The following is an 11,706-nucleotide window of genomic DNA, read 5'->3' as shown; positions in this document are numbered from 1 at the left end:
TATCTTAAGGGTACAGAACGCAGTTCTCTAGCTAGGGATTCTGGGAGTATAGTATGCACGACAACGAGAATAAAGATATACTAGGTTTGACTAAGTACGTACCAGCAGGGTGCAGGGAGGCAGATCCATCCTCGCAGAGAATGATGAATGTTTCGATCTTAGAAATGCAGTGATGATGAACCTTTGGCGTTGCACCCTAATTGCTCAAAAAGACAGACGAACAATCATGTGAGGCAATGAGAGAGATAAATAGATCTTGTAGATTAAAGTACATGCTCTTTCATGGGAGAAAAAGTTAGTACCTTGATTCCGGCAACGCATTATCAGTCCAAGCGTAGAGTAGGGCGGTTGGGATGTGCGTTGGCTGCTTCCCGAATGGCAGCTTCTGCAGCCTCAACTCTGTCGTCCTCGTCTCCCCATACTACACATCTGATTTTAACGAGGCTGAGGAGATTTTCTATTCCGAGATCAAAATCACCGCTGGTACCGGGAGACCCAGTTTCTTCTGCGTTAAATACTATCAAGAGGTCATCTACCAAGGGCATGGCTCCAGCCGCAAAGGTCAAATTCATCACAGCACACTGACTATCAAAAATAAATATCCTCAAGCATGGGAATCCAACTTCACCACAGACTATGACCCTTGTAACTTCGAGCTCTTCTGTTAATGAGGTATTTCTAATTTCATGGCCATCAATTCTCAGAATCAGACAATGCAGAACAGGTAAGCCTCCAAGGATATATAAATCTTCCTGCTCAGCTCTCACCAATTCAAGGCGTAATTTCTGGAGGTTGATAAGGGAGCCCACCCAATTTGGAACATGGGGAATACTAGAATTCAAGACTTTCAGCTTCTGGAGGCTAAGTGGCATAGGGCACAAAGACTCCCTTACAAATTCAGGGCCGTCACAAACAGTTAGAGAGAGAAGGTTCCCTAGGTTTGTAAGGGAAGTGGCAATAATAGTTTTCTTGGACTCATTTTCAGCGTCCATTCCCTCAACAAAATAATAATCCTCAAAATGAAGGTGCAATACTTTAAGACTCTGCATCTGCTCAAATTCTTGCAGGAAGTTAAATGACTGACAATAGACATTGACATGCTTCAATTTCTCCAGTGCTTGCAGCTTGGGAATTCCACAAGGAAGTGTTACATACAGGTTTACCAATAGGTGCACCAGTCTCTTGAGATTGACAATAGATGCTGGTAACTCATAAACAGACGTATCAGTTAAGTCCAGTATCTCTAAGCACCATAGGCGTCCAATTTGTTCTGGGAGGTTGCTTACTTTCTTCACCCCATGAAGGCTCAGGTACCTCAGCTGAAACAAGTTATCTATATTTTTAAGATGATGGTTCTCCAGTTGTTTGCAACCTTCAAAGTCCAGAAAACGCAAATGCCTGAACTTATCCATAGAAGGGATTTTCACAGATTCTCCAAACACATCAAGTGATCGGACATGAGACAACACCAAGCCTTTTGGCACTATCAATTCTTTTTGCTTGCCGGCTTGCAGGGACAGCCGGCGAACTCGTGTGCCAACAGTTAAACTAGGAACACCTACCAAAGTAACAAAGTTTTCTTCGATGGATTTGGATATGATGAAATCAAGAACTGTGTCATGAATTCGACAGTACTTTACCATACCATATTTGTTGGTTTCCGCGGGTTGGATCAAACTCCTATTGATGAGCTCATTAAAACACCTTTCACCAAACTCATATGTTGTACTATATCCGGCTTCTGTATGAATTAATCTTTCAGCAATCCACCTCTTTATCAAAATTTTCTTACTGATAACAGAATCTTCAGGGAATATACTCAAACATAAAAGACAAGATTTCAGATGAGCAGGCAGATCAAAGTAACTAAGTGATAGTATCTTCATCATTCCTTCAACACTGGGATTTCTTTGAAGTGCTCGACCAATCGAATCTTCAACTTGTTTCCATGGACCCTCTGTCCTTTCAGTATTAGCCAACAAACCAGATATAGCAATGATTGCCAAAGGCAATCCAGCACATTTTCTCAAAATATGCTCAGAAACCTTTTTAAGGTATGAGGGGCAATTTTCTTCGACGTTGAATAATCTTGTGTAAAACAATTGCCTGGAGTGCACCATGTCAAGAGGCCTTATGCAATAAATATCTCCACTAAATGGTGTTGAACGACATGATTCAGCAACATCATTTATACGAGTAGTAGTGATTATGATACTGCCTGAACTTTTCACCGGAAATGCATGCTTAAGAACATGCCATGTATCCACATCCCATATGTCATCAACAACAACAAAATACCTACACAAGGATACATGGTTGATATCAGTGTGGTAATGAAATAAAGTCGTATAAAATAAGATAGACAAATACATAAAACAATAAACATGTTCACGGTGGCAACATACAAATCTATATCTACTAATAAAGCAAGGTGTGTTTCTCCGACTTTCATCCATTCACCGTTGAAAAGATTTTTTTTTTCTATCCGAGGTGGTGCTAAATTTTTGTGCGTCTATCTGTTTTTCTTTTCGACACAAGTGTGTCTGTCTGCTAGAAAAGGAAAACTGATTTCTCCAGAATTTCGTATGTGGGTTATGCGCGTTCTGGACCAACAAAGACAACTCGCTTATTTTCCTGCCCACGCATACGGAAAAACACTATGTGCGGTACGCCGCGACACTTAGTCAGGGCTTTCGCACAGGGCGCCCAAGACTGGGCCGACCCGGTTATTTTTCTGTTCCATTCTCTTTTTCTTTCCAATTTTTTCTTTCTTCCGTGAATTAAAAAATGTTCAAAATTACAATTTTTGTTCAAATTTTCGAAAACTTTTAAACTTCTAAAATTGTGTTCCAATTTTGAAACTGTTCAGAACCTAAAAAAAATCTCTTTCCCAATTTGTTCAAAATTCAAAAAATGTTCCCAATTTTTTAAAATGATTTTTTCCAAAAAATCGAGATTATCTAAAACTATGCATTTAAAAAATAGAAATTCGGAAAATATTCTAGTTTTAGCGAAATGTTCGCAAATACAAAATAATGTTCCCGTTTAAAAATATAGTTTATGAAATTGTTCTGAATGTACAAAACACGTTCCTGTTTTTAAAAACTGTTCACAAATTAAAAAACGTATATTTTTATAAAGGCTCATTGTTTCAAAAAATTGTGAATAAAAAATGATCATGTTTAATTTTTTTTCATGTTTTCCAAAAATGTGCGGAATTTTCAAAAAAATATTTCAGGTTTCTATGAATATTGGGCAATTCATAATATGTATTATTTTAGAAGTTAAAAAAATCAAAAAATGTTTCAAATATGACGCAACAATATAATTAATAATATTCGCACTGGCCATTGGTTAGCATTATGCGTTTGTTCTGGTCGCTAGCAGCACGTGGTTGAGTATTTGAGGCCATGAGTTTATCATTTAATGTGTCCTTTTTTTAGTTTTACTTGCACCTTACAGATGAGGTCTTTTGTTGCCTGTCAGTGGGCTGACCCAGACGTGAACTGCTAGGGGTCCCACGCGCTATTTGACGCAACTAGTGTCATATAGTAGCTCCCACGCTGCTAACCCAAGGAAAAGGAAAAATATACGTATAGATTTTGTTCCGTCCGTTCCACACATAATTTCTGAAGTTTTCCGTTTGTCTCGCGGGTGGACCAAACTGTGCCTAGACAGATGAGCAACAAAAAATTTAGGCCGCGAGGGGATTGAACTACGGACCTTTCGTATTGTGCTGATGGCCAAAATCAACTCAGCTAGCTTGAAATTATGATATGAATAGTCCCACCTTAGAGCATTATACTAAATCACACCAATTTTTATATGTCCCTAGGTTGTTAGGAAATAAGAAGGTTGTCTGACAATAAGAAAGTTGTTTCAAGAATCATGAGTAGAATGAGGGACTCCATAAATTATTGCCAGTGATAGCTTGCGCGTGCCAATAAAATTGAAAATGTTGGTTAGCTATAATTAAAAGAAATTGTGGGCACATACCAATAAAAGAGAATGTGCTGGTTTGGCTCTAATTAAAAAAATTATGGGCACGTGCTAAAATAACCAAAGAGAATAAACCCTGATAAACAAGGGACATTCATTCTTGGTTATGCGATCATTTTGCTCATATAACGGGATTTATGTGCTGTAATTAGTAATCCATCCATTTATGCCGTTGTAGAAGAGAGTGGTCGAAGCAACCATTCCTCGAAGGTCTCCACGCAGCAACCAAATGAGGTAGCCACAACCCTAAGACGGAGGCGGACCCGGAGAAAACAGAAGTCATGAGTTGGGTAGTCACCGTCATGCCGACCAACTCCACCACTCTCAAGATTTCATTGGCTAAACATGACCCGCGAGAAGTCCACAGCTCCTTGCTCTGTCGCCCACCACCACGGAGACTGTTTTTGACTGACAAATCAATTATTTCTCCCATTGATTCTCATAAATAAATACCCTAAGTAAGAAATCTGACACATGTGTTAAACTTGCGTCTATTGCTGACACAAATCTTGTGCGTATATTGGTACGTGCTAATTTGTTAGGCAGATTATGGGGAGTTGGGTGATCTGGTACTTTCTCCGTTAGAAAAAGCTTATCCCTCAAATGGTTTAAATGGATGTATCTAGCACTAACTTGGTACTAGATATATTCATTTGAGGGACAAGCTTTTTCAGACGGAGGGAGTACATCTTTAGTTTGAAGGGATCACTGAAGGAGAAGGTGGCCAAGAAATAAGGTGATGTGCATGGCATAGCCTACCCAAAACTGGTAATGAGATAAAGTACTCCAAAAAATGGTTTAAATAGATGTATCTAGCACTAACTTGGTACTAGATATATTCATTTGAGGGACAAGCTTTTTCAGACGGAGGGAGTACATCTTTAGTTTGAAGGGATCACTGAAGGAGAAGGTGGCCGAGAAATAAGGTGACGTGCATGGCATAGCCTACCCAAAACTGGTAATGAGATAAAGTACTCCAAAAAATGGTTTGATCGCAAAAAACTTATGAAGAGAAGTGAGCTGATAAGATGGTTAAAGGCCATTGCAGTGAACATTCGAGGGAACCTGGTGATGCATCATGGGTTGCTATCGTGACTCCGGAGGGCTCCGCACCGCCACTGACAAAAAACTCCGTGGCCGCCCATCATCCTCATGCAGTGGCCGGAGGAGGCATAAAGGAAAAGCCCCAATGGCAGATGGCAGAGGAGAGGACGCACGCGACCCACGTCTGCGCCCCCTTCTCCCTATCTCGGCTCCATCACCACGAACAGATCTAGTTCCTTGCCCCATGTGACTAACCTCCCCCATTAGCCTCACCTCGTCCAGCCCGACACGCTCATATCTGTGTCAGTCCCTCCCCCCTGAGATCCCTGTGCACTATGCCAGACGCGCCTCTCCGGCTCCGCTACAATCGGGTGTCATGACTGTGGGCTTCACCTTCGCATGCCCGTGTTGGGCGACGCAAGCCGGTGCGTCAGATTCTCTATCATAGCTACCACTTCACCCTCCCTATTAATGGAGTTGCCACACATTCGATGCCCTGCTCCACCACCACCTTCCACCTCTTCACGGTTGTGTCCTAACGCATCCTTGTACCCCCAAGTGGCGATCCACCCCAATTACCTCCAAGCCTAACACACTCCTTCTCCGCCACCTTGTGCTAATGTGCGTGCGGCACGCACTCCTAGCCAAACCCTTGCTCCATCAATGGGTCTGGGTTGCGTTCTCGGCGCTCTGGTTCACCATTCCACCTCGTTCCCTCCATGACTAAGGTGACGTCGAGCGTGCCAACTCCGACCATCATCGCCCACTTGAGCCATCATGCTCCAACCCGCCTCTTCCTGTTCTGGTGGCCTATGGTGCCCCTCACTCTCCCCGTGCTGGGTCGTGTCCTACGACGGGATACTCCATGTGCGGGCAACCTTCACACCTCTCAAGTCCAAAGAGCACTTTTGCCTCCCATTTCTCCTTCCCTTTTTTTGCCAGCCCTGCATTGGTTGGTGACAGCCAGTTGTCGGAATCGTATGTTGGCATGGGTGTTGTGTTCAGGAGGCATCGGTGTGCTGTGCTAAAACAAGAGAAATCCAGGAGAATGCCATGTCGGCGGCCGCCGATTAGAAAAGACGATGCATGTTGATGTGGTGACTCTGATGTGCACCACTCCCATGATGGTGGCTTGCCATTCTCCTCCTTGCAAGGTGAAACCTGGTGAACTTGTCTCTCACCATGTCAGTTTCCTTCTCAGCAACACGCTAATATCCTATTCTCACCAGGAGAGCCTCATTTTTTACCCCATACATAGTTACCGCGTCAACATGCATCGTCTCACCATGTCAGTTTCCTTCTCAGCAACACACTAATATCCTCTTGTCTCCATGAGAGCCTCCTTTCTTACCACATACATAGTTACCGCGTCAACATGCATCATCTCACCATGTCGGTTTCCTTCTCAGCAACATAATAATATCCTCTTCTCACCATGAGAGGTGTTTTATGTTTTCCTGTTCTTGCTTCGGCATTATGTTGACCCCTCAGGCTGTATGGTTTTTCGATATGGCTTTCCTCATTGATGAAGGTTTTAGATCCGCTCTTCCTCAAAAATTGGATCATGGCTCTCGGCCAGGTGTCCCTCATATACCAGATCATTTTCTTTGAAATAGAATCAGTATTCAGGTGGGGATATCCCTCCCACATGACATGTTCAAAATATAAGAGGCATGAGCCTAGTTAATATAGGCAGGAAAACAAAAAAAATCCCACATTGGAGAACCTCTAGCTTGGTCTCCAAATGTTCTCTGTCACCATAATAAACGTCCATTTAGTGATTTTGGATGAAAAGGCCGATCTAGCCACCATCTTGCCCCCCTCAATACTTAGAGGTTTGGGGGCATTGCTTTGGAGTGCGCTCCATTGCCAACCACACACATGGGTGAAAGTTTCACTTGTCTCCTCATCCTCTCATGCGTCACATCTTCTCTCCCTACAGTAGTGTAGACAGGAATACGCTCATCTTCTCTCGCTTTGTTTCTTTTTTCTATTTTCTTTGGGCTTGTTGAGCTGTGCCCTCAGCAATTCCCTATGACTTTGTTGTGGTACTTGGGTGTGTGTGTGTGAACCTGTTGTGGTTGTATGTCTTGTGGCGGTTTGCTTTATCTATAAAGCGGGGCGAAAGCCTTTTTCGGTAATGGGAAACGAGCCAGTTAATGGTGGTGACCGCCTAGCCAACTGCCTACGTCATTTTTTGTCATGTTACTTTCCATATTATTCCCACCACCCATGGCCCGCGGCTATAAAATAGTTTTTGCTTCCCCATGTTGGCTCATCTCCCCTCCCCCCACAGCTCCACTTTCACTTTCAGCATGCTCACCATGTCACTTTCCATGTGGCCGGACTGGATGGCGCTCGCAGAGGAGGAGGAATGGATGTTGGACTAGGAGGAAGAGGAGGAAGAGGATGCCCACATCACTGATGAGAAGGAATTTAATTAGATCGGTGTGATGCACTGGGAGGATCCCAACCTTCTCGTTGAGTGGGAAGATTGGTATCCTCTGATGCACGTGCTAGATTGGGATCCCCAGTACGACGACATGAAGATCATGTATGGGAAGGAGGGGTATCCTCAAAGCTAGATTCAAGGGTCGGCTCCCTGTCGCCTCACTGTTAAAGGGGCATGGGCTGAGCACTATGCAGCCTACGCCTCGGTCGTCTGCCTCAGCGAAAACTTCTAGGAAACTGTTGTTGGATAGGAGTTTACAACAAAGAGAGAGGATGCCAAATGGTCCATGTTTCGGCGAGGTGATGGTGAAATTACCATATCGGATCGCGCCATCTTGGGCATTCCCTCCGCCGGTCAAGCCGTCCCCGGCCTCGGTGACCGTTGTGGCGGCGGCGGACCAACACATAGCCGCTCCTAGAGTTTGACCTGCCTCGTCCCATATGCACGTGCCCCATGCATCGTATTCCCCATCGAAGTGGGGCTTGAAATCACGCTATATATGATCTCTACATATATGTAAAAGCGATAAATTTTGAACACCTATGCTATGAAAATTTCGCTAAGCCACCCCCCCCCTCTTAGTAAGAACCTGGTAATGCAATGTTTCCTCGGAAGTGTTGAATCTCTCCAATTGAGTGTATATAACTTATGAGTTGATTCAGCCAAAAAATGAGAATGAAAAATAATTATGGAGGCTCTGGTGTGGGGACTCTTAGTTTGTGTGTCGCCTGGACAGCCTCCAAAATATTATGGAGAGTGATCCATGCTCTTTATGGAGGCTTCCAATACGAAGACTTTGTTAGAGTTACTCTTATAAAATGTATGAGTGATTTTAGTACTAGAGGGCCGAGGTTAGCTACTTGATCTACTCCCTAAGAGCATGGCTATTGGAGCAAGTATAATAAAATGACGTAAGGAGGCTATAGAAGTTGCCACATCATATTTGTGCTAAGTTGGAGGAAAAGAAAAGAAGCGGCTTGTAGATTTATTCCCACCAATAGCATGGGATTCAAAAAACTTTGTAGTGAGGTAGGTTCGATATTAGTTGGGTAGTATATTTGTATAGCTTACTATTATATAGGTATGCTATTAGACTAACCATAGGTCACATGCTAATGAGATATTGCCAGCAAATGGCTCTATTATTATCCTTTGTCATAGTACATATGATGATATTAGCTATTAGATATTAATTTGCCTTGGAGCATCTGTAGAGGTGACTCTTGTAGGAGAGTCCATTGTACTTGGTATAGATGATAGTGTCATGTAAGCAGACTATAAACGGAAAATACACAGGAGCTCCCTGGTGCTCCGCACCCCTATAGGAAAAATATTCGTAAAAAATTCCCAGAAAATCAAAAAAAACTAAAATTTCGGGATGTCAAACCTGGTCCCCCAGTCTACTCCCATGTGAAATTTCGTGAAAAAAATACCCAAAAACCTATCCGTGGCGAAGGAATTACTGCCCGGAAAAAAATGTACCCAAACAGTGTTTTGCTATACATAGGAAATTTTTTTCTTTTTTGCCGCGAATACGTTTCCTGGTATTTTTTTCACCAAATCTCAGACGGGAGTACGTCGGTAAACCACGTTTGATATTCCAAAATCCCAGATTTTTTTATCAAATTTCTTGGTATGGTTTTCATGGTATTGTACATATAGGGGTGCGGAGCACCTGAAAGCTCTAAATCCTCGTCCGCCTATAAACCCCTTATTATAGTTACTCTAAGGCTATCTAATATGCTCAATGATAGGAGTAGCTGTGTTTAAACATTTTTTAATACCAAAGGTAAACTAAAGGACATAAATCACGGATGTGGTTCCTAAGATATGTGGTTTTTGGTCCTCTTTCTATTTTTATTTACTTGGCATCAACATCCAATTGACACAAAACTTTTTGTACCAACTGATAAATTAAATGGGCATCAACCTACACGGAACTAGTTTTTTACAAAAATACAAGATGATTAAGATGTGAAGTACCTAAATAACTTTATTAACTATATACTTGAGAATGAGAGGTCAAAATAGAAATTGTACCTTTTGTCTGCCAGGAAATCGGCGATCTTGCTAATGAGTTGTTGTATACTACCTGCTTCAGTGTTAGCATAATCTTTCCCACTGACTTCACTAAAAATAGTTCTCATGATATTCATCATCTCTGGATTTCTAGACACAGATATGAAGGCCTGACATTGGAATTCTCCTTTGAGATCTTCATACACTTGATTTGCAAGAGTTGTCTTGCCCATTCCACCGGATCCTACTATGGATACCAACTTTATTTTCTCTTGTGTTGACACACCTTGAGTCAATAGTTTAATTAACTCAGCCTTGGGTTCATCAATTCCGACAAGCTCGGAGGCATGCTGAAAGATAGCAAGAGCTCTAGGATCAATGGTTGTATTCTTGGCCTTGGAGAAGGCCTCATGGGCCTTGTACCTTGCATTCCTCTCCGCCACCTCGATGATTTGCTTCTTCAGATCTCCTATCTCGTTGCCTATTCGCCGACGAGCCTTCATCTTCCCCATCTTTCCCAATGAGTTCTTCATCTTCTCCAAGAAGCCATCTGGCTTTGTATCTTCGCTGCCGACACTTTGCATGAAGTCATCAATGGAGTCCTCCATGTCATAGGAGAGCTCCCGGACCTCATTCATCCACACCTTATCCTGAACATCAGGATCCTCCTCCTCTGACATCTTCAGAAGAAACGCTTCCATGGCGGTGAGTTCGCTAGAGAGCGATTTGATCTCACCACGCACGCCTTTGAAACGCTTGTACTCGTCACCCAAAATGGTGGCCAGCTTCCCAAGGACGGGCTTCAAGGCACCCGTCGCCGCACTCACCAGAGCCGCCTCCATGGTTGCGCTTGGTGCTAGCTCAGAAGCTCGCTCAGTTAGTTTTGTGTGTATGAATTGGATGCGAAAGCAGTGTAAGCGGAATGATGCTACCCCTCTTGATCGGGCTTATAGCGCTAGCCAGCTAGCTTAATTAGTTGCATGATTGCATCGACCGGCCATATTTAAACAATTAGTTTTGCATCAAGTTGCTCTAATAAAACAAGTAATCAATCCACTTGCTTAATTAAGATATGCTAAAGTTATGCCGCCCCACGTTGAACGATGCTCAGATGTCATGGGCTGTACTCTCCTCGCGTTGGGTGCTGCTACCAAGTTGGTCCAAGTCAATTGTTCATCCAGCTAGAGCTGTTCACACGCACACCCCTCCACGTTGCTCGCTCACGACAAACTCTCTTGACCCGAAATATGCGGCTTCTTGTTCGGTAATAAACGCTTAATCATACCGCATCATTAGATGCCAACTGTCTTAATCAGCACTCGTACATTTGTGTTTAATAAACTCTCTAGCTTAACAAGTCTTATTACCATGTTCGTCGACTCACGTTGCTGGGGCCCAGTTGCACGAAACTATACTTCTTATTTTCCGTAGTTAGCCCACTAATCGGTGACTCCAAACTCCAAAGACAATTGTTTTCATAGTTAACACACTTATCTCTGACTGTAAAGATGTGGTGCTTAATTTTTGTACTCATTAGGAAAGATGGGGAAGATGAAGGCTCCTCGTCGGATGGGCAAGATTGTGAATATAGCACCCTTGAACATCATGATGTACTCACCACCCCCCCCTCCCACACACACACACACCACCACCACCAAAGTGCCTATGGCGTGCTTGGCAACCAGTGCGAGGCCCAACTAAGCCCGCGCAGTGCGAAAGTCACGCGTTTGGTAAGCTGGGATGCGTGCGTTTGTCGGTGTGCACGAAACATAAAGCTATCACACGCAATGCTGACGAAGAACTGCTAAATCGGTCATTTTTTACAAGCCAAGCTCGAGCGACCCGTTGCCCTTGTCTGCAGCCGCCGGGATGTTGGGGAACGTAGTAATTTCAAAAAATTTCCTACGCACACGCAAGATCATGGTGATGATATAGCAACGAGAGGGGAGAGTGTTCGTCCACGTACCCTCGTAGACCGTAAGCGAAAGCGTTAGCACAACGCGGTTGATGTAGTCGTACCTCTTCACGATCCGACCAATCCAAGCACCGAACGTACGGGGCCTCCGAGTTCAGCACACGTTCAGCTCGATGACGATCTCCGGCCCTCCGATCCAGCAAAGGCTCCGGAAATGAGTTCCGTCAGCACGACGGCGTGGTGACGATGTTGATGTTCTACCGGTGCAGGGCTTCGC

General features: G+C 43.6%; 1 protein-coding gene across 1 annotated transcript; it reads right to left on the bottom strand.

Moving 5' to 3' along the window:
* Position 1: 1 nt before the first annotated feature.
* On the bottom strand, positions 2-10,419 carry LOC123175631 (disease resistance protein RGA5). Its single transcript, XM_044590257.1, has 3 exons — positions 9,536-10,419; positions 303-2,298; positions 2-196 (listed from the first exon to the last, which is right to left on the bottom strand). Exons 1-2 carry the CDS (start codon positions 10,354-10,356, stop codon positions 324-326), a joined length of 2,796 nt encoding a protein of 931 aa, XP_044446192.1. The 5' UTR covers positions 10,357-10,419; the 3' UTR covers positions 2-196; positions 303-323.
* Positions 10,420-11,706: the final 1,287 nt, after the last annotated feature.

This window comes from Triticum aestivum, unplaced genomic scaffold, assembly GCF_018294505.1.
Source record: "Triticum aestivum cultivar Chinese Spring unplaced genomic scaffold, IWGSC CS RefSeq v2.1 scaffold98062, whole genome shotgun sequence".
In the NCBI taxonomy this organism is placed as follows: Eukaryota; Viridiplantae; Streptophyta; class Magnoliopsida; order Poales; family Poaceae; genus Triticum; species Triticum aestivum.
The sequence above is the reverse complement of the archived record's forward strand: the minus strand, read 5'-3'. Positions and strand labels throughout refer to the sequence as shown.